Source organism: Macaca thibetana, chromosome 13 (assembly GCF_024542745.1).
Source record: "Macaca thibetana thibetana isolate TM-01 chromosome 13, ASM2454274v1, whole genome shotgun sequence".
In the NCBI taxonomy this organism is placed as follows: Eukaryota; Metazoa; Chordata; class Mammalia; order Primates; family Cercopithecidae; genus Macaca; species Macaca thibetana.
In genome coordinates this window covers 73,933,981-73,960,484 of record NC_065590.1, presented here as the reverse complement: position 1 = coordinate 73,960,484, position 26,504 = coordinate 73,933,981, and the positions used below count along the sequence as shown (strand labels likewise).

Sequence of the window (26,504 nt, the reverse complement as noted above, 5' to 3'; positions counted from 1 at the left end):
CAGGAGCAGAGCCTGAAGTCTACCTTAAATAACTACAATTCATAATAGTAGTATAAACACAGCCCTGATTCATGAATTTATTAGTGGAATGTGACTGACCAATTTGGCAAGTGATTATTCTTCAATATAAATAATACTAAATGAATTATTGTACCTACATGTGCATATGTATATATATAAACTTTAGTGACAGAAGCACAGCACCTCATTTAAAACTAATTGTACTTTTGTCAACCAGATGAGTCAAATCATAAGCAGAAATATTAGATCACTGCATTTCTCAATTCAGGCAAAGTCCCACATTTAGCCCCCTGTTTTGTTTTTGCATTGCTGAGGTCATGTATTTCCTATTGTTAAATGGAGGCAGTGTCCTTTATCTTTCTGCTTTGGGTAAAATTTTAGGCTCTGCGTAATCTACAGATGAAGCTACTCCCCCAAGATTTAATTGCAGTTCCATCCATTGTTCATATTGGACTTGCAGCTCTTCTAAATTTCTCCTGAGGGCCTTTGCAGGTTATACTGAAATAGATTTTCCATCTTAATTTTTTATAGTAGTAGAGCTTTCAAGTGTTGAGAAGTTGACTGTGACAAAAAGCAGATATTGCAGCATGCCTTTCTACTTACATTGAGCCAATGGGTGGGTTGGAGTTTTCTGCTAAACCCTGACCATGTTCATGACTGCCCAGCCCTAGCTTTGTACTTCTGGTACTCTAAAATACCTTTCAGAAGGCGCAGTCTTGTCTTAAGCCTAGTTCTGAGTTAAGCTCAACACTAACGTAACTTGATATATATTCATTCATTTAACAAATACGGAGTGTCTACCATGTGCCAGGTATTTTTCCAGAATCCTGGGAACTGAGAGTGACTAAAATAGGCTGGGCGCAGTGGCTCATGACTGTAATACCAGCACTTTTGGAGGCCGAGGCGGGGCAGATCATGAGGTCAAGAGATTGAGACCATCCTGGCCAACATGGTGAAACCTCCTCTCTACTAAAAGTACAAAAATTAGCTGGGCGTGGTAGCATGCACCTATAGTCCCAGCTACTCAAGAGGGTGAGGCAGGAGAATCGCTTGAACCTGGGAGGCAGAGGTTGCAGTGAGCTGAGATTGCGCCACTGCACTCCAGCATGGTGACAGAGCAAGACTCCATCTCAAAAAAATAAAAAAAACTAAGAGTGAGTAAAAAAAAGTTTCTACCTTCATTTTAGTTATACTCTGGTGCTTACATTGTGCTTGCAAATAAACACAAGCAAGTACAATATATCAGATGTCAGATGTGGTGCATGACGTGAAGAAAAGTAGAGAAAAAGATTCGGAGTCTTTAGAGATCCCATGGTGGTCAGGATAGTCAAATACTAAGTTATTAATATGCTGTTCCTGGCTAGTCATTTGTTTTGTCTCTAACCGTTACCTGTGATTATATCCTCTTAGTTCCGATATTTTATTATATATTGGTGAAATTTTTGCCCCAATTTTTAATGACAATTCTCTGTGATAACATTAAAGACTCTTTAAAAATTTCTTGTAATCACACCATTTTGGTGAAAAATCCTACATTTGGCATTTGTTAGTTGCCATCTGTAGAGATGATATCTATCTCACAGGGGTGTTCTGTAAATCTTAGTATCTTTTTTTCTACAACTCTCCTCTCACTGGGTACATGTTTTTACATTGTTACAATCAAACATGTACAATGTTTTATATAACATTTCTTAAATTTGGCATTATGCTTATAGTTTTTTTCTAAACTCATCTATCTTCGTGTTGATTTGCCTCTCTTTCTATTGAATGATTTCATTAAGCATTGCTATTCAACCCCTATATTCTGCAGGGATTTTATACCAGTTAGACTTTCTGCTTCTTTCACAGACCAAATGATGAACTTGGTGAAACCATTAATGGCCTCTTTGTATTCATGCCATGTAAGCTGGATCTTACTGATTGATGCTTCTCTTGATTTATAAATTAGAGCAGAAATTGTTTTGGGCAGAAGTAGGCAAAATGTTAGCAGGTGTTGTCTGAGGGACTACATTTTTTCCCTAGTGTTTAGCTCAGGTCATACAATCCCTCATCCTCAATAGTTTATTATCCACTTCAAATATCTATCATTGCAGACTCTACCTAACACACATCATCCCTAATGCTTTTTGGCAACTCTTGTTGGCTCTTCTGTTAATGTAGCTTCTTTCAAGTTGTGGATTTCATTCTTCTCTTGAGAGTCACGTTCGTCATTCAGCACTGTATTCCTTGGACCTGACATTCAGCCTGGAGTTGCTGCCCACTCGATCCCCACCTTTAATGACTATTTCATCACTCTGGGTTCTGGCCAGTTCCAAATGGCTGTTTCAACCAGGTCCTTTCTTAAAGGAAGCCAGCCTGTCAGGTATTCAATTTACAGGTTCTTCTTGACTTGTGGAGAGCTGGCCTGTTTCAAACCCGATGAGAGCCATCCCCCAAGGAAACTCTCTAATATTTAATTACTTAAAGATACATTTGATATTGCTAATGTAGAGATCTTAGTTCCCTGAATTTAGACAGAGTTTGGGCTGCATGACCTCTCTGAAGCTTAGTTTTATTATCTGTAAAATGGGGTTGAAATACATACTTTTAAAGGTTTATTGCCAGAATGAAATAAGCAATATGAAGCACTTAGTTGGCATCTGACAGATACATGGTGACCCCATCCATGCTGTAACCCTTCTTCCCCCAACTATTACTCTCCTCTGTACTGCTCTCAAACATAAGAGGTGCAGTAATAACTGATACTTGGTAAAGTAAATTATCACATTCTTTTTTTTTTTTTTTTTTTTTTTTTTTTTGAGATGGAGTCTCCCTCTGTCACCCAGGCTGGAGTGCAATGGCATGATCTCGGCTCACTGCAACCTCCGCCTCCCGGGTTCAAGTGATTCTCCTGCCTCAGCCTCCTGAGTAGCTAGAATTACAGGCACGTGCCATCACGCCTAGCTAATTTTTGTATTTTTAGTAGAGACGGGATTTCACCATGTTGGTCAGGCTGTTCTTGAACTCCTGACCTCGTGATCCACCCGCCTTGGCCTCCCAAAGTGCTGAGATTACAGGTGTGAGCCACCGCTCCTGGCCTTTTGGAGCATTCTCTTATGAATGTAAATAATTTTGTGGTTTCTGTTTGATATCTCCCATCCAAATACTAACTGGACCCACCCTGCCTAGCTTCCAAGGTCAGACTAGATTGGGCACGTTCAGGGTCATATGTCTGTTGACTCCTTCCAACTTCTTAGTGTTCTTACTTAGCTGGAATATACTTCTTGGGAGCCATGATACTTCTCTGTAGGGTCATTAGTGATTCGTAACAAATGTTTAGGCATCTATAATAATGCTGCTCTTTCCATTCCTGTACTTTATTGTCTCTGCTCACCTTCACAAGGCAGAATATGCCACCTATTGGATATATGCAGCTAGCCTTTTGGGGGTTTATTATTTGTAGTTCAGTTCGTGGTAGATCTTGTGACCTGGTAACACAAATTTCTAAGATTTTGCCAGTGTAATCTTTCTTTTTTAATCCCTGATTAAGTTGAGAATGACTTTCTGACTCCCATTTAAGCTCTCTGAATGTGGGTCTTGGTTATTTGAAGAATTTAGTATAATTCAATCTGCTTGGCAACTGATTAGCTACAGTCTTAACCAAGACCTGGCACAGAGAACTTGAAGAATAAACTTGGACAGAAAACATGGAGAACTCATTGTTCTAGAAGTTCTTTTCACACTAGGATTTATTTTCAGATTTGAAGATTCAGTGTTAACTTTCATGGCTTATATGAATATTCATAGACTAAGCCGAAATTGAAGACTTGATACAGCAGGTATTTTATAGAAGATTGCAACTGAGTACAGCATGTACCTTTTTCATAGTTTATGTGCAAACATTAGCCTTATCCCTAAATTATTATATGGTAAAGGATGCTTCTGATCAATCACTGAGCTATTTATTGAGCTATTGTCTACATATCTATATGCCAGAGAAGATTGGCAATTATAAAAATAACAACAAAAAGCAAACTTTTGAAACCAGGGAGCATGGTTTGTGGGAACATTAATTATTATAACAAAATCCTTCTCATTATATAGTTTATGAAGGTTTTGACATGATGGCATCATTTGATCCTCACGGTAGTCATCTCTGTAGTACAAGTGTGAAATTGGAAGTAAGCCCAAACAAGTGAATGGGCTTACTAAAGGTTATAGGTAATAAAGATCAGAACCAGGATGTGATCCTCGATCTGTTATCTCTAAATCCAGTGTTTTGTTCTGTACAATGTCTCATGTGCCCTTCGTGTACACATAAGAAAACTAAAGAACAAAACAATATAACAAAGACAATAAGGAAGATAAAAGAGCATAGAAAGGAGAAAGCCACATGGGCTGGAATCATCCCTTGCAAGCAGCAATAACAATGGCTCAGGGATTCTAGAGTTTGAGATGGCAAGTCTGCACCATACGTAGTGGCAGTTGAGTTCTGCTGAAAGATAAAATGTTCCTTTGGAAAGGTGAGGTAGGGAGCCAATAATATGGTGGGATTAGTGATTGAATTTTTCTGAGATCATCCTTGGCTCTTTATGTAGGATGTACACAGCATTCATTGGTTCTTCTCCAGTTCTGAAAAGCAGTGATGATTCTTTGAGGATTATGTAACAAATGTTTGTCAGCAGCTCTGCTGCTACTACCACATATTTTAACTTCATCAAAATTGACAGAGGGGGTGTGAGATTCTGAGGATCTCCTGTACCTCAAGTGCAGTTGAGGTGGTTTCATCACACTGACCGGACCAACATCTGTCTCTCATTTTGCCGTGCTTGCTTTTCTGCCAAATATGTTCTCCCATCTTCTTTAGTATAAAAGATTATGTGTGAAGAATAGTTGAGGAATCGCTGGAGTAATGGACACATTTGGGGTGGGGGTAATCCTGTGTTTTCATGTAGCTATAGTGCTAGAATAAGATGCTTTATCCCTATCTCAAGTGGTTCTCACTCTCTGAAGCCTGTATTGGTGATTAAGGAACAAACTTGAGTTTGGATAGCCTTAGAGAAATAATTGGCTATGTTGACATATTCATCTCTTTGAAAGTACAGAAAGTAATACAGGTAAATTATTGCTCTGGGACAAATTCTAGCCAACCCCAAGCAGCTGCTACATGAAATGTAAGTGAGCACAGGCTGGGGAGAGCATGACTGGGTGACATCTGAATACCCTCTGTACATGGTGGGTTATGCCCACCAGGGAGGGGCTTGAGACAGTCTGGTATGTTCCCAGGATATTAGGAAGGGAAATTTTTAAAAGTTTCTTCACCTAGATGAATTACACCCCAAGGCAATGAGACGATGAGCCAGGTGGGATTACTGGCCAGCTGAGAGTCATCTCTGTGAAATTGTGGAGAATTGACAGTTACCAGAGGATGCGGAGAGAGTAATGTTATCATTTCCCCCAGAAAGAAAAGAAGCTGGAGGCTGGGCGCGGTGGCTCACACCTGTAATCCCAGCACTTTGGGAGGCCGAGGCGGGCGGATCACAAGGTCAGGAGATCAAGACCATCCAGCTAACACGGTGAAACCTCCTCTCTAGTAAAAATACAAAAAATTAGCCGGATGTGGTAGTGGGCACCTGTAGTCGCAGCTACTCAGGAGGCTGAAGCAGGAGAATGGCGTGAACATGGGAGGTGGAGCTTGCAGCGAGCCGAGATGGTGCCACTGCACTCCAGCCTGGGTGACACAGCGAGACTCCATCTCAAAAAAAAAAAAAAGATTTTGGGTGTGGAGATAGGGGCTTGCTGTAGTGGCCAGACTGGTCTCAAACTCTTGTCCTCAAGCAGTCCTCCCATCTCAGCCTCCTGAGTTTCTAGGATTACAGGCAAGAGCCACCACACCTGGCTAGAACCAATTTTTCTATCAACACCGGTTTTTATGATGTTTCCTAACAGATAAAGCACAAAGGCCTATTGAACTCATGTATATGCGCTGGAAGAATTTGGGTAATATGAATATTCTGTAAGACCGTATCTTAGAGTAAGACAAATTTTGAGCTCCACCATGAAAACCAGAGGCATAGTCACCTCCCTCTGCTGCCAGGATAGGACAACCATGGGGTGGGTGGCGGGATGGGTAAGGACCACTCGCTTCCTTCATAACCCGTTTTGTGTTGCTGTAACAGAACACCTTGAGACTAGGTCACTTATGAAGAAGAGAGGTTTATTTATTTAGCCCATGGTTCTGGAGACTGGCAAATTCAAGATCGGTTGGCCACTTCTGGTGAGGGCCTTATACTGCGTCTTCATATGCTCGAAAACTGGGAGGTGAAGCAAGCGCATGCAAAGAGAGCAAAACACAGAGGCAACCGCACTTTATAACAATCCACTCTCTTGGGAACGATTTCATTCCCACGAGAACTAACCCGGTCTTGAGAGAAAGACATTCATCTATCTTAATGAACTAATCACCCCTTAAAAGCACCACTTCCCTATGCCGCCACCTTGACAACCAAGCCTCAACATGAGTTTTAGCAGGGACAAACCCTTTTCAAAGCATAGCACTTCTTATGGCATTGATGGGAGATCTTCCAAGGGTTGGAGGCTAGAACGGTGGGGGCCAAGCCTTCTGCTGTCATTACACCCAGGGCCCCACAAGTTTGTGTCCTTGACTAAACTGAAGAACACTGAAAGCCATTGAAGGTTTTTAAAGTAGAGGAGCCAACACCATTTATCAGATTTGTATTTTAGAAAAAGGTTTATTCTGTCTGCAAGCTGAATAATGGATGAGAGAAGCCAAGTCTTAGAAAAACAAATGAAAAGACTATGGCAGTAACTCAGGTGAGAAAGAATGAAAGTAGGTGATTTGAGAGAGATTTGAAAGGCAGATTGGTATTCCTGGGCAATAAACAATGAGAGGAAAGAGGGAGAGTAAAAGTAAGGACTCTAGAAGGTATAACTCCCAGGTTTCTGACTTGGGCATTTGAGTAGATAACGGTACTAGATATTGGTATGGAAAATAACATAAAGAAAAGACAGGGGAGGGGTCAGTTTTGGCCATAAAGACACAGAGGTACCTGGAGGACATCAAGGTGATGTCCAGTACACTGACCAGCTGGATGCATGGTTCTGCAGTTTAGGAGAGAAATCTGGGCTAACGACACAATGCTGAATTAATTTTACACCATTTGCGTCCTCCAAGTGGTTTTATGTGTGGCTGCTCTCTGGAGACCTTCCTTCTTTGTAGAGATTCTTCAGTGATATTTTACTGTCTTGCTGTTTTTTCAGGAGCATAGTTTCATTAAGGTCATGTACTTTCCATTCAAACTGTTCTATCTACGGTGATTGGCTTGACAGAATTCTGGTTCCATGCAATTATGTCTATAATAAGTAAAAGAAAGAATAAACACATCAGGCTACCCTAGATATTTCAAGGCATTCTGCTTCATCATTCATCATGAGTAGCCTAGAAAAATAGAAGTTTTGTAAGTGTCTCCTAAATGGTAATCTGCACTGTCTGTTGATTTACTTCACCTAGAGAAAGTATGGTCTTAGAAATTGATTTTGCTGTTACATTCTACAGCCTTATAAATCACTTTCCCTGGTGCATGAATAATTAAAGAGAGCAATCCATACATTTCTGAACTTGCTAACATTTTTGAAACAAAACCAGATACTAAACATGACATTTTCCTGTTGCTGTCTGGAATCGCTATGCCTGGTGTCTAGGCTCATTCCCATTATTTACTTTGGCTCCAATGCTTGGCTGCTTCTTTCAAGTTGTTTGCCTTCAGTGTTTACAGAAGTGGATTCCCACAACCAAGGAAAGGGTGGTTAATGAGTCAGTCTGGAAGTGCTATTTTTGTTGTCGTGGACTAGAGTCAGTTCACCATAATTAGTGATATTTTGTGAAAGCAGCACAGAGCACCTAGGCGGTACCATTTCCTTGGCTCTTCTCAATATGCGCCGGGAACACACCCAGGTGCACACTCACAGATATGTTTGCCGTGTTTTAGTACAACTCCATTTCTGCATTCCATTGTAAGAAAGAATCCAGTCTTAATGCAATGCAAATGCATGCACTCTAGACTCTGGATTGCTGAAGATTAGGTTTGTATTGTCAGTGTGCTTGTTGTGACTGCCTGAAGAGGGTAGAAAACTTTACTGCTTTCGTGGTGTAGTGAGCACTGAAAAGTGAAACGGATGCTGTCACATGTCTTTTCCTCCTCGTTTGCCTGCCTTATGTTTAAGATGCTTTGATTATGTTATAGACCCCTATAAGATTAAGCCTAAATTGTGACGTTGTATGTATAGTTTTAGCATTTTGTGATTTAAGTTCTTCCTCTTTAAGTTTTTGCTTGTTGATACCTCCCTAGTGTCTGTCACTGTGGCATACAGTGGACCTACCCAGGCCCATTCAAATGGAGCACAGAACTTACATATTTATTTTTGAAAAATAGTTATATATAGTAGGAACTTAATATTTTTTAATGAAATAAATTTTAGATGATTTTCAATATAAATGCTGTGTTAGCAAATAATAGAAACAAACCCCAACTCATGCATTCTCTCTTTCTTTAACTGTTTCTATCACTAGATTTAACTTTGCCTGTGACAGAAACTTACAGTCAGGTTAAAAGGATAGGCTTGGGTTCAAATCTTAGAATCACCCTTTTCTATGTGGTCTCGGGCTGGTTACTGAACTTCTCTAAGCTTCAGTTCCTTCCTCCATAAAATAGTTGGCCCATACGGATTTTGTTCGAGTTAAATGAGATGGTGTATGTAAAGCTTTTAATGCCCACATGTAGCAAGTGCTTGATAAAGATTAGGTGCTATTATTATCTACCTCTTCAGCCTGTACCCTACCTTCAGACTGCCCAGTAGGCTTGTATTTGTCCCTTAGCTTACTTGGTTTTTATCATATGAATTCACTGCCATTTTAGAGCTTTTTATTAGACTCTTTTTTACCTTTCTGTTAAAACTTCCCTGTGATTTCTCTGGGTCATGAGTCATATCTTTTGCTTTTGTGAACTCTCCCATCCTACTGAATTCATCAGTTTCCAAAATAGACCTCAACCCGTCTTTGGTTCTTTGGAAAATTCTTTCTTGTAGAGACGTTACGCTAAATCTCCCCTCTCTTCCTTCCTCCCCCCTACAACAAGCCATCTTTACTTCTTGAATTTACTCATAGAGCATATTTGGTTCTGAGTTACTTTCAGAAGGTAAGTTAAAGTATAGAACCGTCATCCATTTAGCTCACAACAAGCTGCTTTTTCTCCTGTGGGCTAATTTGAAAGTTTATCTTTAAGAATCTGCCTGGTCTTCTGAAGGTCTACTGTTTCCATTTCTAACCAAATCTAACTTTATCCATGTTTTCTTTTTCTTCTTTTTTTGTTCTTTCCATTACGCAACATTCTTCAAGATGTGGACGAGTGCCTGGAACCAAACGTCTGCACAAATGGTGATTGTTCCAACCTTGAAGGCTCCTACATGTGTTCATGCCACAAAGGCTATACCCGGACTCCGGACCACAAGCACTGTAAAGGTTAATACTGCCATCAAGTTTCCCATTTTTATTTAAACTTCATTTAAAGATAGATTAGCGCAATTAGCCTTAGAAAAAGGAACCCTGCTACCTGTGTTTATTTTGACCGAGCGACTCAGAGCACATATTGGTTGGCTTGGCTGAAAGTGGCTCCTGGCTGTGGTTAAATACAGAGCATATCTATTTACATGAAGGGAAACGATGTATTTTTGCTGAGTGTCTGTAAGCCACAGATCTGTTCATCTAAATTTTTTTTCTCACCATAAAAGCAATACACACAGTTGCACAACTCCGTGAATATATTAAAAACCGTTGAATTGTACATTTTAAATAGAATTGTATAGCATGTGAATTATTTCTGAATAAAGTTGATATTAAAGAAACCAGTATACACTCATTTTAGAAAATTTAGCAGATACAGAGAGAGAAGAAGTAAGAATCTCACATAATCTCATTAATGAATATTCATATTTCATGGATATTGTAAAAAAAAGATGTTCTGTGTAGAATTTTATATCTTGCTTTTTACCACTTAATAGTATATCTCCCATAAGCATTTTACATTCCATTCATAACTTTTTTTCAAATGTTATTTTTAGAGGCTGTACAATATTCTAGTATATTGCCATATCACAATTTTCAACTTCTTATTAGTGAGCAAAACTGGTACAGGTCTCTCTCTCTCTTTTTTTTTTTGAGCTGAAGTCTCACTCTGTTGCCCAGGCTGGAATGCAGTGGTACGATCTCGGCTCACTGCAACCTCCACCTCCCAAGTTCAAGTGATTCTCCTGCCTCAGCCTCCCGAGTAGCTGGGATTACAGGCACCCACCACCACGCCTGACTAATTTTTGTTTGTTTGTTTGTTTCTTTGTTTTTGGTGTTTTTTTGAGACGCAGTCTTGCTCTCCCTGCCAGGCTGGAGTGCTGTGGCGCTATCTCGACTCACTGCAATCTCTGCCTCCTGAGTTCTAGCGATTCTCCTGCCTCAGCCTCCTGAGTAGCTGGGATTACAGGGGCCTCCCACCATGCTCAGCTAATTTTTGCGTTTTTAGTAGAGACGGGATTTCACCATGTTAGGTAGGCTGGTCTTGAATACCTGACCTCGGGTGATCTGCCCACCTCGGCCTCCCACATTGCTGAGATTACAGGCGTGTGCCACTGCACCCGGCCAGGTCTCTTTTAAAAATAAACTTTTGTCTGAACTTTAGAATTATTTCCTTATTCATAAAAGTGGAGTTATTGGGTAAAATGTTCTTTTTTTTTTTTTTTTTTTTTATACAGAGTCTCACTCTGTCACCCAGGCTAAAGTGCAGTGGTGCAATCTCGGCTCACTGCAGCCTCCACCTCCCAGGTTCAAGCGATTCTCCTGCCTCAGCCTCCCGAGTAGCTGGGACTACAGGCTCCCGCCATCATGCCTGGCTAATTTTTGTATTTTTAGTAGAGACAAGGTTTCACCATATTGTCCATGCTGGTCTCGAACTCCTGACCTTGTGATCTGCCTGCGTCAGCCTCCCAAAGTGCTGGGATTACAGGCGTGAGCCACCACGCCCAGCAAAAATGTTCTGAATTTTTTTACTATTTGGTTTTGTTTTTGTTTTTTTAATTGGCATATAATAATTGTCCATATTGTACATATTTATAGGGTACAGAGTGATATTTTGATACATATATTGTATCATGGTCTTTTTACTGTTTTTACAGGAGAACATTCTCATTTCAAATATATATTTATTTTAATTCTAAAAAGGTTTAATATTTGTTTTATATGCTCATTCCCTTTAGCAATTCTCTGAACACTTCTAATTTTTAAACATTTATTTTATATACTTATTTAACATTTATATTTCTTTTTAAAATTTCCATTAATATCATTTCTCATTTGTCAGGCTTTTTATTTTTTGAATCAATGTATATGAATTCTTTTTATATGTAATACATATATAAATGTATGTACACATGGCCGGGCATAGCACTTTGGGAGGCCCAAGGCAGGTGGATCACCTGAAGTCAGGAGTTCGAGACCAGCTTGGCCAACATGGCGAAACCCTGTCTCTACTAAAAATACAAAAATTAGCCGGGCTTGGTGGCATGCGCCTGTAATCCCACCTACTCAGGAGACTGAGGCACAAGAATCACATGAACCCAAGAGGCAGAGGTTGCAGTGAGCTGAGATCATGCCACTGCACTCCATCCTGAGTGACAGAGCAAGATTCAAAATAGAGTCTCAATGATAATAATAATAATAATAAATGTATGTACATTACATATACATTTTTGGTGGTACACTCTTGTAATTTCTCTAAGTCTTCCCTAGTTTTTAAGATTTTTAAAAATTTTTTTCTTATGGTCAAATCTGTGGATTTTTTTCTTTTCTGCTTACTTTTACATCTAAAAGTGTGTTCTAGCAAAGGGCAAAAGAGAAAATAAGTAAAAATGTTCTTCTTAAGTGTCTTGATGTAAGTGAAGGATCTAGGGTGATAATTAATTTCTCACTATGGTAGGCACCCTGGTATCCTGTAAGAATTGGGGCCTCTTCCGCTGGCAGTAGGGAACGTGCAGGCATCTGAATTTGATGCCTTGCTCCCATAATATAGCAGAGCAACGGTGGATCTTGGCCACTCCTAGTGGAACATCTAACGTAGGCACACCTCCATTGCTCCTGGTCCCTTCCCTTTTGGCTCACATTCACAGTTTCCTACTGACTTCTTAAGCCAGGCATCTCCTCAGACCAAATTAAATACGAGAAGCATCTGAAAGGTATTATTTCTTCCCCCATACACTGGATCAGTGGTGGATGAGGATCTCAAGCCTTAGGAGTCATGGTTCTCTTTGATTGCTATATCTAGTGTATTTTCATATCCTGCCATTTTATCTTCTTTCATCCTAATCTGCCTAATTTTTTTCATCTGCTTGTTGATAAAAACTCTTGTAATCTGTCCTCCTCCTTCATATTCCAAACTTAGTTGTCACAGTCGCATTCTCTGACCGATCCAAATCAATGTCACAACTGCCCTGTGAAGATTCTGTGCTGATTTGGACCCAAGTACTTGTTCAAGATTATCCTGCCTTTCATATTCATCTTCTTCTTCACTACTTACCTGATGTGGCTCTTCCAGTGGTTCATGGTATGACCTTGGGTGAATAATCTCAGGTTTCCAGACATTGTATCATCCCTAAAATTAGAGAATCGGACTCTCTAATGGGATGCTCAAAGTAGGCACATGTTGAATGAATGACTCATTACCACTGTCTTGCTCTCGGCCATTGCCACCCCAGCTGAGCCTGGGAAAGATTGGTTGGGGAGACAAGACAACTAATGGCTATCTAATATCCAGGATTATATTATATATTAAAGTCTAGTATTTAGGTTTTTTTTAAGGCAGTATATCAGATCCTAGTCCTGATGCATAGAAGCTGTGTGAGCTTGGATAAGTTATGGCATCTTACTTCACTAAGCCTTACTTTTCTCATCTACAAATAAAAGGGAACAATAATGGTACCTGGTAAGAGTTGATATGAGGATTGCAAGAAGTAATACAGGGACAGAGATCACGCAGAGAGAATTAATTAATGCAGGGGCAGAGCATGACATGGTGGTGGTGGTGTTTGCTAAATTAGAGGCATAAACAAAGTTTTGTTAAAGCCAAAGAGTGTGTGGCTAACTCTGCTTGTGTGCTTCTGGGAAAGCTTCACAAAGGTATTGCTATTTGAACTTGGTCTTGAAGTATTGAATACAAAGGGGAGTAAAACTTGGCAGACAGAGGAAACAGCACATGCCAAAGCTTAGAGGTGAGAAAGGGCTATTACTTCCACTTAGCATTTAACCTTGCCCTCTACTCCCATTACAGTCTGGAATGCATTAACTCATTCTTCCCACTTGATCTCTGTCCCTGTATTATTTCATGCAATCCTCATATCAGCTCTAGGAGGAAGCATTATTGTTCCCCCCGCTCCTTTTTTTTTCTTTTTTTTTTTTTTTTTTAGCAGATGAGAAAGCTCACACAGCTTCTACATGTCAGAGCTAGGATCTGATATACTGCCTTATTTATTGAGATGGAGTCTCACTGTGTCGCCCAGGCTGGAATGCAATGGCGCAATCTCAGCTCACTGCAACCTCTGCCTCCCGGGTTCAAGCGATTCTCCTGCTTCAGCCTCCCGGGTTGCTGGGACTACAGGCACATGCCACCACACCTGGCTAATTTTTGTATTTTTAGTAGAGATGGGGTTTCACCATGTTAGCCAGGATGGTCTCCTGACCTTGTGATCCGCCCACTTCAGCCTCCCAAAGTGCTGGGATTATAAGCATGAGCCACCATGCCCAGCCTTGTCACTAAACTCGAGACTTTATTTGGATTTCATAAGTTTTTCCAATCACGTCCTCTTTCTGTTCCAGGATCCAGTCCAGGATACTACATTGCATTTACTTGTCTTGTCTCCCTAATGAATCTTTCCCTAGTTTTCGTAATCTTATCTGTCTTAAAGAGTATAGGCCAGAATCCTGTAGCTTTTCCCCACTCTGGATCCGTCTGATGTTTTTCTCATGATTAAACTGGGGTCATGGGTTTTTGGGAAGAAGAACACAGAGTTGAAAGGCTCTGGTCATCACATAATGTCAGGTGTACATTCACATGTCAGGGGTGTGTGATATTCTTGGCACAAAAGAAAGAAGACATTTGTCTGGCATGCGTATTTTATTAGAAAGCTTTCTTTTGGCTCAGAAATGTTATCCCTCATTAGAAAATAAAAATATTTTTATCCCTAGCATTAATCTATCTTTGTTCCCTTTGGTCATTTTAAAGACCCAAAGATCACCTTGTTCAAGATCACTGTGTTGCCTCAAGTTATTCCAAGTGTATGTGTCATTACTTGTCATGAATTACTCCTGACATTCTTAGCAACATAAATGAGTCAGTTATGTAAGATGTCTGGCATACCCTGACAGTCCTTGGAATGGAGGGTCTGTCTCTGCTGCAGACATCTTCACATGGGACTGCGTAATTTGTTGTCTTCTATGAGAAAGTCAAAAAGAGTCCAAAGCACTAAAAATGTTGTCAGATGTTATATGAGAGATCCAGCCAGCTACAAGAGCTATTGTTGGTCTTCAGTTCGTGAACTGACATCCCAAGTATTTTATAGAATGTGCTAAAAGAAAATAGTGACGTAGGCTGATCTTTGCTGGCAACCATTCCTACAGCTAAGCGACTTAGAGTGTCTGAAAGGTATAAAATAATCTTTAAAATGAAAGTTACCTTGTTTAATTTCTCTATGGACAGGCAATATTGGCAGCCAGGAATTATTTATAAGTAAAAGAGACCAATAACACAATTGGTAAAACAAAAGTTTTTAATCAACTAAAGTAATTGCTATGAAATATTAAAGAAAAGAAATTTTTGAACTCCGATTACATTAATACTTTGTGTGAGCCCTATTTTAGGAAACTGTTTCAATATTTCAATAGCAATTTCAACGATTTCAGGAAGGGATAACCTGATACCTTGCTTATATCTGGATAAATTTAAAAAGTTAATGCCCCATTAGAGGTTAAGAAATGAAACTTTGCGGCCAGGCGTGATGGCTAATGCCTGTAATCCCAACACTTTGGGAGACTGAGGCAGGCAGATCACGAGGTCAAGAGATCGAGACCATCCTGGCCAACATGGCAAAACCCTGTCTCCACTAAAAATACAAAAATTAGCTGGGCGCAGTGACTCACGCCTGTAATCCCATCACTTTGGGAGAATGAGGCAGGTGAATCATGAGGTCCAGAGATCAAGACCATCCTGGTCAACAATGGTGAAACTCCCTCTCTACTAAAAATACAAAAATGAGCTGGGCAGGAGGCTGAGGCAGGAGAATCGCTTGAACCCGAGAGGCAGAGGTTGCAGTGAGCCGAGATAGCGCCACTGCACTCACTCCAGCTTGGTGACAGAGTGAGACTCCATCTCAAAAAAAAAAAAAAAGAAATAAAACTTTGCTTAGGGTAAACACGTAATTGTCAATAGTACTTGAGTGAAAGGCCTATATAGTTAATTGAGTTTTCCTGACAAACACTTTTAGATGCATTTTAAATAAGAAAATTTGAAGAAAACAACAGTCATACGTTGATCTATAGGACATGATTTTTTAAAAATCTCCCTTTTTTTTTATTACTCTATTACTTCTTTTAGATTAGAGCTCCTTTCTCCCACTGTGAGTACAGGGCTTTTGTGTTTTATATCTGTTCCCTTCGGTAATCTTCACAACAAACCTGTCATGTAGGTGATGAAGATTGGTTGTACCTACCATGTTTTAATAATCATAGACTCTTACAAGTTGGCTAGCCGTTCAGCAAAACATTCTGAGGTTGTATTTGCACTGACAAGACAAGACAAGACAAGACAGCATTATCTGCTTAGGTCAGACCAATATGATGGCCAAACAAAAACATCTGGAAAACTCTACTCTTACCAGACGTGTTCAAATTATTGATGAAGCCAGTCCTTTACTTCGGTTGTATAACTTTGCATACATGACATTTTCTAGGACACTTATTAAGAATTATATTCTTTCTCAGTTAGTGGTTTTATCTTCAGTCAAAGCATGTTTAAAAATCCTCACTTATCACTTTCTCCTTTGGTATCCAGCAGTCATCATAATACTACCATTTCTCTTGGCTTTCCTTGTTACTTTCAAAATGAGCCAGAGTTCTGTATACAACCATTTGGCCTTATAGTTCAACTTCTAGATAAAGTAGAATTATCTGTTTCCTTCCGTAACTGCTTATGTTTTTGGTTTTGTTTTTCAAATTCCTAGTAGAGTTTTACTTCTGACTTCTTTCATGAAACTAAACAGGTCTACAAATTGTCTAAGCGCCATTATATTGTATCAGGTTCTGCCTTCTGTTTGCAACTTTAAAATATTTCATGTTGTATTCCAAGACACTGACGGTGAGGAGTATGATTATTATAAGTAGTTTACTGATTTATTGTCTATTTGTAGTTACTTCTATTCTATAGTTCAGTATACTGAGGTTGATACAACAGCATAGGTGGAGTGATACATACTAAAATGTGTAGTGCCAGACATAAGTACTACTATTATTTTTGTAACACTAACCCCAGAATGCATTGCAGGGAGCACTGCATTCTCCTGGGTAGTCTCTTTTTCAGAAAAATTGCCATTGTTGTGTTTGCAGATATCGATGAATGTCAGCAAGGGAATCTATGCATAAACGGGCAGTGCAAAAATACCGAGGGCTCCTTCAGGTGCACCTGTGGGCAGGGGTACCAGCTGTCGGCAGCTAAAGACCAGTGTGAAGGTAAGAGTGTAGTAACATGAACTACTGAAACTTCAGCTTAAAGCACCTGATCTGAAAAAATGTACCCTCAATCAAATGAGTGTACCTTTTAAAAATTACCTAGATAATTGCATCATAGTGCCAGAAAGCCAGGGACTTAAACATAAATTAGGAAAGTCAATAAAACGAGATGGAAGACAATTAAATTTGAAAACCTATGCCATTAGCTATCAATGGCTAGGCATTAGTATTAGGAAGAAAAATTACTGCTCTCTGTGTAATTCTTTACTACAGAAGGCAATTTCCATTTAAACATGTACATTAATTTAAAGGTTTTATATGCTTGGATTTCAGCAATTAGAAAGTCATTATTTCCGGCTGCTTTATGCTGTGGAATGTTAATAACCTTAATTTTTTGTATTTAGTGTTGAAAAATTTTTGCCTTTTAAAAAAATCGCTAAAGAAGACTTCTCAGTGAAACTGTAATAATGTCCCCCTTAGAGATAAAGTTTGCAAAATATGTTCTGTTCCTATAGGTGATAGTGAGGATTCTGGATTTGCTGGAGTTGACCTTAGACTTTTTAAAGAAATATTTCATTGAATTTCGCACAGAAATACTTCACTTCCCAATAAGTATGTGCTTCCTGAACTTGAAGATATTATGATCCCACCTGTGTCAACCACAAGTGTCCAGACTTCTTGAGAGGAAACACCATTTCTTATTTAGGAACAGAATCCACACTGTATAAGGCCAATTGTTTTATAAAGAAACAATATCCATGTCTTCATATATACTCTGAATATTCGATAAGCAAAAAAGTCTCCTGAGGTAGTATTACAAAAGCGACAATATATGATGGTCATTACTTGTATCAACATTGTCTTTCTAGAATTTACACTGATCCAATTGAGACTGATTGAAAATGTTTTTGAAGCACCACTTCTACAGTTTCTTTGTATTCTCTTGCTCATAGACATTGATGAATGCCAGCACCGTCATCTCTGTGCTCATGGGCAGTGCAGGAACACTGAGGGCTCTTTTCAGTGTGTGTGTGACCAGGGTTACAGAGCGTCTGGGCTTGGAGACCACTGTGAAGGTAAGAATTGCTCCTGATTTGAGTCATAAAATGCCCAGATTGGAGGGAAATCTGGGCATCTTCTCAGCCTTGATCCTTTGAGCCCAATCTCTTGATTTCATAGTGAAGACATTAGGTCCCTGCAAAGTGTCTTCCCTGGGGTCACACAAATAATTCAAAGAAGGGAGTAGAGTCCAGATTTTCTTTGCACTGCTTGGAGCTTTTAGACTTGTGCCAGCCAAAAGCATAAAAGAATCAGTTTACCTTTATCAGCTATAGGTGGTTTATCCTGGGTGCATAGTTCTGAACTGCAGCACCTTATTTATGCAGAACCAATTTCCAAATGTTCCAAATAAGTAAATACAACTTCAGTTTCCAGGTAATTAGAAGGTTTTTCAGAGCCAAATGTCAATTCAGTTTTTGGCTTTTTGCATAAAATATTTCTGAAAGATATCCCGCGTGTCCAGCATCGTGCAGTTATCAACCACTTCCACTACTTGTTTGGCTAAGAAGCTCTCTGCAGTGGTTGGATGCCTGAAACAGGCCTGCTTATGGAGAGGGGAATATCTTCTCCCAGTGGACTTCTTTTTCACTTTTACCACCAGTCTGTCCCTTGTGACCTTGCTCTGTGTTCATTGTCCGCCTAAGTAACAAGCTTTTCCCCAGCCCACCTGGGGCTTCGCTGCATTTAGAGCCTGTCAGTTGTGACACCAGAATAGGAGTGTTGGCAGGGTTGTGTCTCCCATGCAGGGTCCGAGTTTTTGAAGGAGGGTCTGAATCCCACCTTTGAGAGAAGTGGATGAGCCTGTTGGTGAATGGTTTCATGACACGTATTTCAGCAGCCCCAAATCCTTTTTCACTACCGGTCCAGTTGATTGGAAAGATCCATTGTCGTTTACAGCATCTGCATTCCTGACCAGAGAACTTGGCACAAGCAATCACAAGTGGCTGAGTCCCCATATCCTCCTGCTGCTGCGAGTGTAAAATGAGCCAACCCTCGGGAAGGCGATTTTGGCAGTGTTTTAAAGGCCTTAAAGTGTATACTGTTAATGAATCAGTAAATCAACTTCTAAGATTTTATCCTAAGGTGATCATGTTCCTCAAAGAGTTAATAACACCAATGAAAAGTTGTAATCAATGTACCTATTGGGGCCAGACGTGGTGGCTCACGCCTGTAATCCCAGCTCTTTGGGAGGCCGAGTGGGCGGATCACCTGAGGTCAGGACTTAGAGACCAGCCTGGCAAACATGCTGAAACCCCATCTCTACTAAAAAAAATACAAATATTAGCTGGGCATGGTGGCACGCACCTGTAGTCCCTGCTACTCAGGAGGCCGAGACAAGAGAATTGCTTAAACCCGGGAGGCAGAGTTTGCAGTGAGCCCAGATCGCACCACTGCACTCCAGCCCGGTGACAGAGTGAGACTCCGTCTCAAAAAAAAAAAAAAAAAGAAAGAAAGAAAGAAGAGAAAATTCGCCAGGCGTGATATGGGCACCTATAATCCCAACTACTCAGGAGGCTGAGGCAGGAGAGTGGCCTGAACCAGGGAGGCGGAAGTTGCAGAGAGCTGAGATAACACCACTGTACCAGCCTGGGTGTGACAGAGTAAGACTGTCTCAAAAAAATAATATATATATACACACACACACACATATATACACACACACACACACCCCTATTGAGAAATAGGTCAGATAAGTGATAATATAAGATATGACTATGTATGAAAAAGTTGTGTTTTGGGAACTCTCTAATATGTGGGTAAATGATAATGATTCAAGGTAGTGGCATCCCAAGGGTGGGAGGGTCGGTCATGTTGGACGGAGCCATTTATGGAAGAATCTATTCTAGAACTAAATAACTGGTAAGGTGTATGCTAGGGCAGTGGTCCCCAAGTTTTTTGGCACCAGGGACCAGTTTCGTGGAAGACAGTTCCCTGGATGGGGTGAGGGGGTGGCTTCAGGATGAAACCGTCCCACCTCAGATCGTCAGGCATTAGTTAGATTCTCATGAGGAGCATGCAACCTAGATCCCTCACATGCGCAGTTCACAAGAGGGTTCACCCTCCTGTAAGAATCGAATGCAGCTGCTGATCTGTCAGGAGGTGGAGCTCGGGTGGTAATGCTCCCTCCTTGCTGCTCACCTCCTGCAGTGCGGCCCGGTTCCTAACAGGCCACGGACCCGTACCAGTCCATGGCCCAGGGATTGAGGACCCCTGTGCTAAGGCACTGAAAACATAAACTGACCATCCGCATCTCTTCTGTCCTGATTCCTGGCCAAGCCAAGAAGGAACTGCACCGCTGATTAAGTCTTGTGTAACTCATGTTCATCGGAGGGCATGTTCCTCTGCTTTGCCTCTTTTAATGTGTAAGCATCTTAACAGAAGTTTAAGGTTTTTATTCCAAAAACATCCATTTCATGAAAAGTCACAAAAAATTTTAGCAAACTTATTCTTCATTATTCATATATATGAGATATGATTACGTTCCATAAGAAAGCTTCTTTTAGAATATATAATCAGGCCTTTTTCTTTTAAAGTCAGGACTAGTTTCCCTAGTATGCTGGGTTATAAATAGGACTGGAGTCCATCCAACTAATTTAGAAACTATGTTAGCACTTCAGCCTGCTAATTCCCAGCTAGCAATGTTTCTGACCCTCCCCAGTGATATTTAGCCGTAATTAACTAAGTTGTGACTGTTCACATGCCTCTCACAGCTGTGCAAGGAAGAGTCATCTTTCTTGTTGGCTTTTATGTTTACATGTGTAATTTTCCCCTAATAGCTCTGGCAAAGACCTTGTTTTCTGACGGTATTGTCCTGTCATCCTGCTGGCCTCCTCGTATCGTCAGAATCCCAAGTGTTGTGCCTGCTTCTGTGCGCTACCGACTCCGGCATGCTTGGTAGCCACTCATTCTGTGATAATGAGGGTGCCTCAATTGTCCTCATTCTTAGGGGTCTTGAGCATCTCAGCTTTCAAAGGTGAGTCAGCCTGTGACTCGTTCCCTCCAAGCACAGTCTTTAATCTCGTGTCTTTTGCTGCCGTTGCTTTTGGTGTTTTAGACATGAAGTCTTTGCCCATGCCTATGTCCTGAATGGTACTACCTAGGTTTTCCTCTAGGATTTTTATGGTATTAGGTCTAACATTTAAGTCTCTAATCCATCTTGAATTAATTTTCGTATAAGGAGTAAGGAAAGGATCCAGTTTCAGCTTTCTACTTATGGCTAGCCAATTTTCCCAGCACCATTTATTAAATAGGGAATCCTTTCCCCATTTCTTGTTTCTCTCAGGTTTGTCAAAGATCAAATGGCTGTAGATGTGTGGTATAATTTCTGAGGACTCTGTTCTGTTCCATTGGTCTATATCTCTGTTTTGGTACCAGTACCATGCTGTTTTGGTTACTGTAGCCTTGTAGTATAGTTTGAAGTCAGGTAGCGTGATGCCTCCAGCTTTGTTCTTTTGACTTAGGATTGTCTTGGAGATGCGGGCTCTTTTTTGGTTCCATATGAACTTTAAAGCAGCTTTTTCCAATTCTGTGAAGAAACTCATTGGTAGCTTGATGGGGATGGCATTGAATCTATAAATTACCTTGGGCAGTATGGCCATTTTCACGATATTGATTCTTCCTATCCATGAGCATGGTATGTTCTTCCATTTGGGATCTCATTAAACTAAAGAGCTTCTGCACAGCAAAAGAAACTACCATCAGAGTGAACAGGCAACCTACAGAATGGGAGAAAATTTTTGCAATCTACTCATCTGACAAAGGGCTAATATCCAGAACCTACAAGGAACTCAAACAAATTTACAAGAAAAAAACAAACAACCCCATCAAAAAGTGGGCAAAGGATATGAACAGACATTTCTCAAAAGAAGACATTCATACAGCCAACAGACACATGAAAAAATGCTCATCATCACTGGCCATCAGAGAAATGCAAATCAAAACCACAATGAGATACCATCTCACACCAGTTAGAATGGCAATCATTAAAAAGTCAGGAAACAACAGGTGCTGGAGAGGATGTGGAGAAATAGGAACACTTTTACACTGTTGGTGGGATTGTAAACTAGTTCAACCATTATGGAAAACAGTATGGCGATTCCTCAAGGATCTAGAACTAGATGTACCATATGACCCAGCCATCCCATTACTGGGTATATACCCAAAGGATTATAAATTATGCTGCTATAAAGACACATGCACACGTATGTTTATTGCAGCACTATTCACAATAGCAAAGACTTGGAATCAACCCAAATGTCCATCAGTGACAGATTGGATTAAGAAAATGTGGCACATATACACCATGGAATACTATGCAGCCATAAAAAAGGATGAGTTTGAGTCCTTTGTAGGGACTTGGATGCAGCTGGAATCCATCATTCTTAGCAAACTATCACAAGAACAGAAAACCAAACACCGCATGTTCTCACTCATAGGTGGGAACTGAACAATGAGATCACTCGGACTCAGGAAGGGGAACATCACACACCAGGGCCTATCATGGGGAGGGGGGAAGGGGGAGGGATTGCATTGGGAGTTATACCTGATGTAAATGACGAGTTGATGGGTGCAGCACAGCAACATGGCACAAGTATACATATGTAACAAACCTGCACGTTATGCACATGTACCCTACAACTTAAAGTATAATAATAATAAATAAATTAAAAAAAAAAAAAAAAAAAAAAAAAAAAAAATCTCGTGTCTACCTTAACTTTTCCTCACTAAGGTTGCTCCCTTCAGTCCCTTACAAAGCTGAGATGACTCATTACTTACGATGTCTTTCCCTTTCCCTCTGTGCCCTTTGTTCTTGGTCATTTATTTGTGGACAAAATTTTAAAAAGGTGGAAAGGTGGGATAGTATTTCTTTCTGGTATTTCTTTCCAAATCAGAGTCATTCATACATTCACTTATGTATTCGTTCAAATACTTATTTAGTGTGGAACTTGTGCCGGGCACTGTTCTAGGCATAGTGCAATAAACCAAACAGAAATTCCTTCCCTTGCGTAGCTTACATTGTAGTGTGGGAGATAACAAAAAAATACAATAAATGGCCGGGCGTGGTGGCTCACGCCAATAATCCCAGCACTTTGGGAATTCCGAGGCGGGTGGATCACGAGGTCTGGAGATCGAGACCATCCTAGCCAACATGGTGAAACCCCGTCTCTACTAAAAACAAAAATAAAAATAAAAAAATAAAAATTAGCTGGGCATGGTGGTGCACGCCTGTAGTCCCAGCTACTCAGGAGGCTGAGGCAGAAAAATCGCTTGAACCCAGGAGGCGGAGGTTGCAATGAGCCAAGATCGCGCCATTGCACTCCAGCCTGGGCAACAGAGCGAGACTCTGTCTCAAAATATTTATGTATGATAAAGAAGTAAAATATATAGTTTGTTAAATGGCAATACATTTTACAGAAAAAATAGAGTGGGGTATATGGGGAGTGCTGAGGGAGGGTGGTGATTTTAAATAAAGAGGCAAGTAGAGGCCTCCCTGGGATGATAACATTTAATCATTTATGGGTAGAGCATTGAGTTCAGAGGAATAGCAGGTGCGGATGCCCGAGGAACCAGCCGTGTGGAGACATGAGGGGCACCATGTGGGCACTTTCTGTTTTCGATGCCCAAGATGAATATTCAAAGGAAGATATCTGAAAGGCAATTGGATCTCTGCATTTGGAATTTAGGGGTGAGTTCTAGGCCATGAAATTGATTGGGAATGAGTATAGCTGAAAGAGAGATCCCGGGCCCTCCAACATTCAGAAGTGAGGAAATGGGTAAGAACCAGCAAAGGAGATTGAGGGAAAAGTGGCAAGTGACGAAGGAGAAAACCCAGAATCCAAGAGAAGAAAGTGTTTCAAGGAGGAGGGAGTGATGAATTGTGTCAAATGTGATTGCTAGGTAACAGAAGGACCAAAAGTTAACCATGGGATTTTTAGCAAGCTGGAAGTAGTTGGTGACATCAGCAGGCTCAGTCTTGGTGGAAAGATGACAGTGATTCACTGTTCCTGCCCTTAAAACCTGTTACTCTACTTCTGGGAAAAATAGATATTTTCGTACTACCTCAGGTGGTGGTATGAAACAGTACCATATTGGGCTCTCTTAATGTTCAACCTTTTTATTGCTTTGAAGACAGATAAAGGCTTTGCAAAAGAAAAAAAAATTACACTAAACCTAACCCTAACATATGCTCAGCTTTCTAATGTATATAATTATTTATAAACACTTAATGCTGTTTTCCCTCACATTCATTTTTTGTCTTAGATTTTGGAAAATAAATGAGAATCAAATTACTTTAAAGTAGCATGAACAGAGCCGGGCATGGTGGCTCACGCCTGTAATCCCAGCACTTTGGGAGGCCGAGGCGGACGGATCACGAGGTTAAGGGATCGAGACCGTTCTGGCCAACATGGTGAAACCCCATCTCTACTAAAAATACAAAAATTAGTTGGGCGTGGTGGCGGGCGCCTGTAGTCCCAGCTACTTGCGAGGCTGAGGCAGGAGAATTGCTTGAACCCCGGAGGCGGAGGTTGCAATGAGCCGAGATATACCGCTGCACTCTAGCCTGGCAACAGAGCGAGACTCCATCTCCAAAACAAAAGAAAAAAAACTGTCTGCTTTGCACCCATTAAAACAGTTGTAGAGCTATCAGAGTAAATGTGGAACAATCGGAGTTCTCAAACGTTTCCTGTGGGAATGTAATTGCTACAGCCATTTTAGGTAACAGTTGTTCAAAACTTAAATATAACCCTATTCCATGACCCCTGCATCCTTTTCCTGGGTATTTACTCAAAAAAGGTAAAAGCATATGTTCACACAAAGACTTATGATTCTAGAAATGTTTATAGAAACCTTATTCACAATGGCCCAAATGGAAGCAACCCAAAATGCTCATCAGAAGGTGAATGAGTAAACAAATTATGGTGCATTCATCCAATGGAATTCTGCCCAGCAATAGAGACAGAGAACTACTGATACGCACAACAACGTGGGTGAATCTCAAAACTATTATGCCGAGAGGAGGAAGCCCCCAAGCACAAAAGGAGTGAGAGGGAATGTGTTGGGGATGGAAATGCCTATTCCTTGATTGGGATGGTGATCACAAGGATGTGTATACATTTGTCAAAACTCATTGAGCTGGCTGGGCACAGTGGCTCAAGCCTGTAATCCCAGCACTTTGGGAGGCCAAGGTGGGCGGATCATGAGGTCAGGAGATCGAGACCATCCTGGCTAACACGGTGAAACCCTGTCTCTACTAAAAATACAAAAAAATTAGCTGGGCGTGGTGGTGGGCGCCTGTAGTCTCAGCTACTCGGGAGGCTGAGGCAGGAGAACGGCGTGAACCCAGGAGGCGGAGCTTGCAGTGAGCTGAGATCACGCCACTGCACTCCAGCCTGGGCGACAGAGCGAGACTCCGTCTCAAAAAACAAAAACAAAAACAAAAAAACTCATTGAGCTGACTCTTAAGCAGATGAATTTATTTTATGTACGTTATACTTCAGTAAAGTTAGAAAAACACATTAAAGAAAAAGTTGAGAACCTGCCTTAGTTGAGACAAATTCACATCACCTGTGTTTTATGTTTTAGGGTCAGTACCTGGAAGCATTTTAATTCTGGGTGAACAGTCATTATAATAACTTGTTTTTATTTGATAGAAAGAATTGATAAGGCACTCTTATTTCTCTTTGGTTTGCCCTATGAATAGGACAGAAGCCAGTTAATTGGTTGATTGGATTCTAGGAGAAAAATGAAATTCAGTATCACCGTACTTGAACCAGACAGCGGGGCGTATTAGACAGATGGCAACAGTCTCCATATTCACTTCTTCCTGGAATTGCTCATATTTTGGCAGCAATTATAATTATTTGCAAGAAACGCCATAAAATGCCAAATTCTGAGAAAACAAAGAAGGTTTTATTCCTTAGCTTTCTTCATTGCTAATAACTTAAATCCTCACAGACACAACAGAAGAGGGGCTCATGGAGTACATTAGGAATAATGAGCTTTGACTAGGGGTAAACATGGTAATCAGCAGCCCTCGAGAAAGATCTGCCCGCGTTCATGCGGTGAAGGGGGGTAGTTAATTGTCTTTCATTCTCACAGTCAAAGCTCATTATTGGTTACATATACCACTGTGGGTTGCGCATTTGCTGTGAAATTTTTTAACATTTTTAAACGTTTTTTAAAATCCAGGCTACCTCAAACCTGTTTGTTACAGCTGCTGACTTAAGTGACTTAAACTAGGTTTTTGATCTTGCTGTTCTCCTTCTGTTCAAAAGTCCCTCCTCTTCCGACTCCCCCATATTCTACCCTAGTGTGAAATTTACTATAAGTAAATTTACAAATATGCTTCTGTTACGCAAAAGTTTTATTTTAAACTTTATGATACTCTTTGTCTAAATGCATATGACCCCTAAAGTCGATGCTATCATTTTGTCAGATAATTATATTTTGTGACAATTCTTGTGTTAAATTGGTTTGGACTTATAAAACAATGTAATGTTTTGTGTTTAATACAATATCATTTGTTTATTTTATTGTTAATAATACAGTATAGTTTGTTTCTTTGAATAGACATTTCTCTTTGGGAACAAAGACCATGCTGAAAACTTTT

At 40.4% G+C, this 26,504-nt stretch overlaps 1 protein-coding gene across 14 annotated transcripts in view; it reads left to right on the top strand.

The window, feature by feature from the left end:
- The window catches only part of LTBP1 (latent transforming growth factor beta binding protein 1), a 446,965-nt gene that overhangs the window by 327,718 nt on the left and 92,743 nt on the right, over positions 1-26,504 (top strand). For all 14 annotated transcript variants that reach the window (XM_050754120.1, XM_050754119.1, XM_050754124.1 and 11 more), the window contains 3 exons: positions 9,416-9,538; positions 16,712-16,834; positions 17,788-17,910. In XM_050754120.1, the coding sequence (XP_050610077.1) occupies positions 9,416-9,538; positions 16,712-16,834; positions 17,788-17,910 (369 nt within the window). The remainder of the gene's footprint in view (positions 1-9,415; positions 9,539-16,711; positions 16,835-17,787; positions 17,911-26,504) is intronic.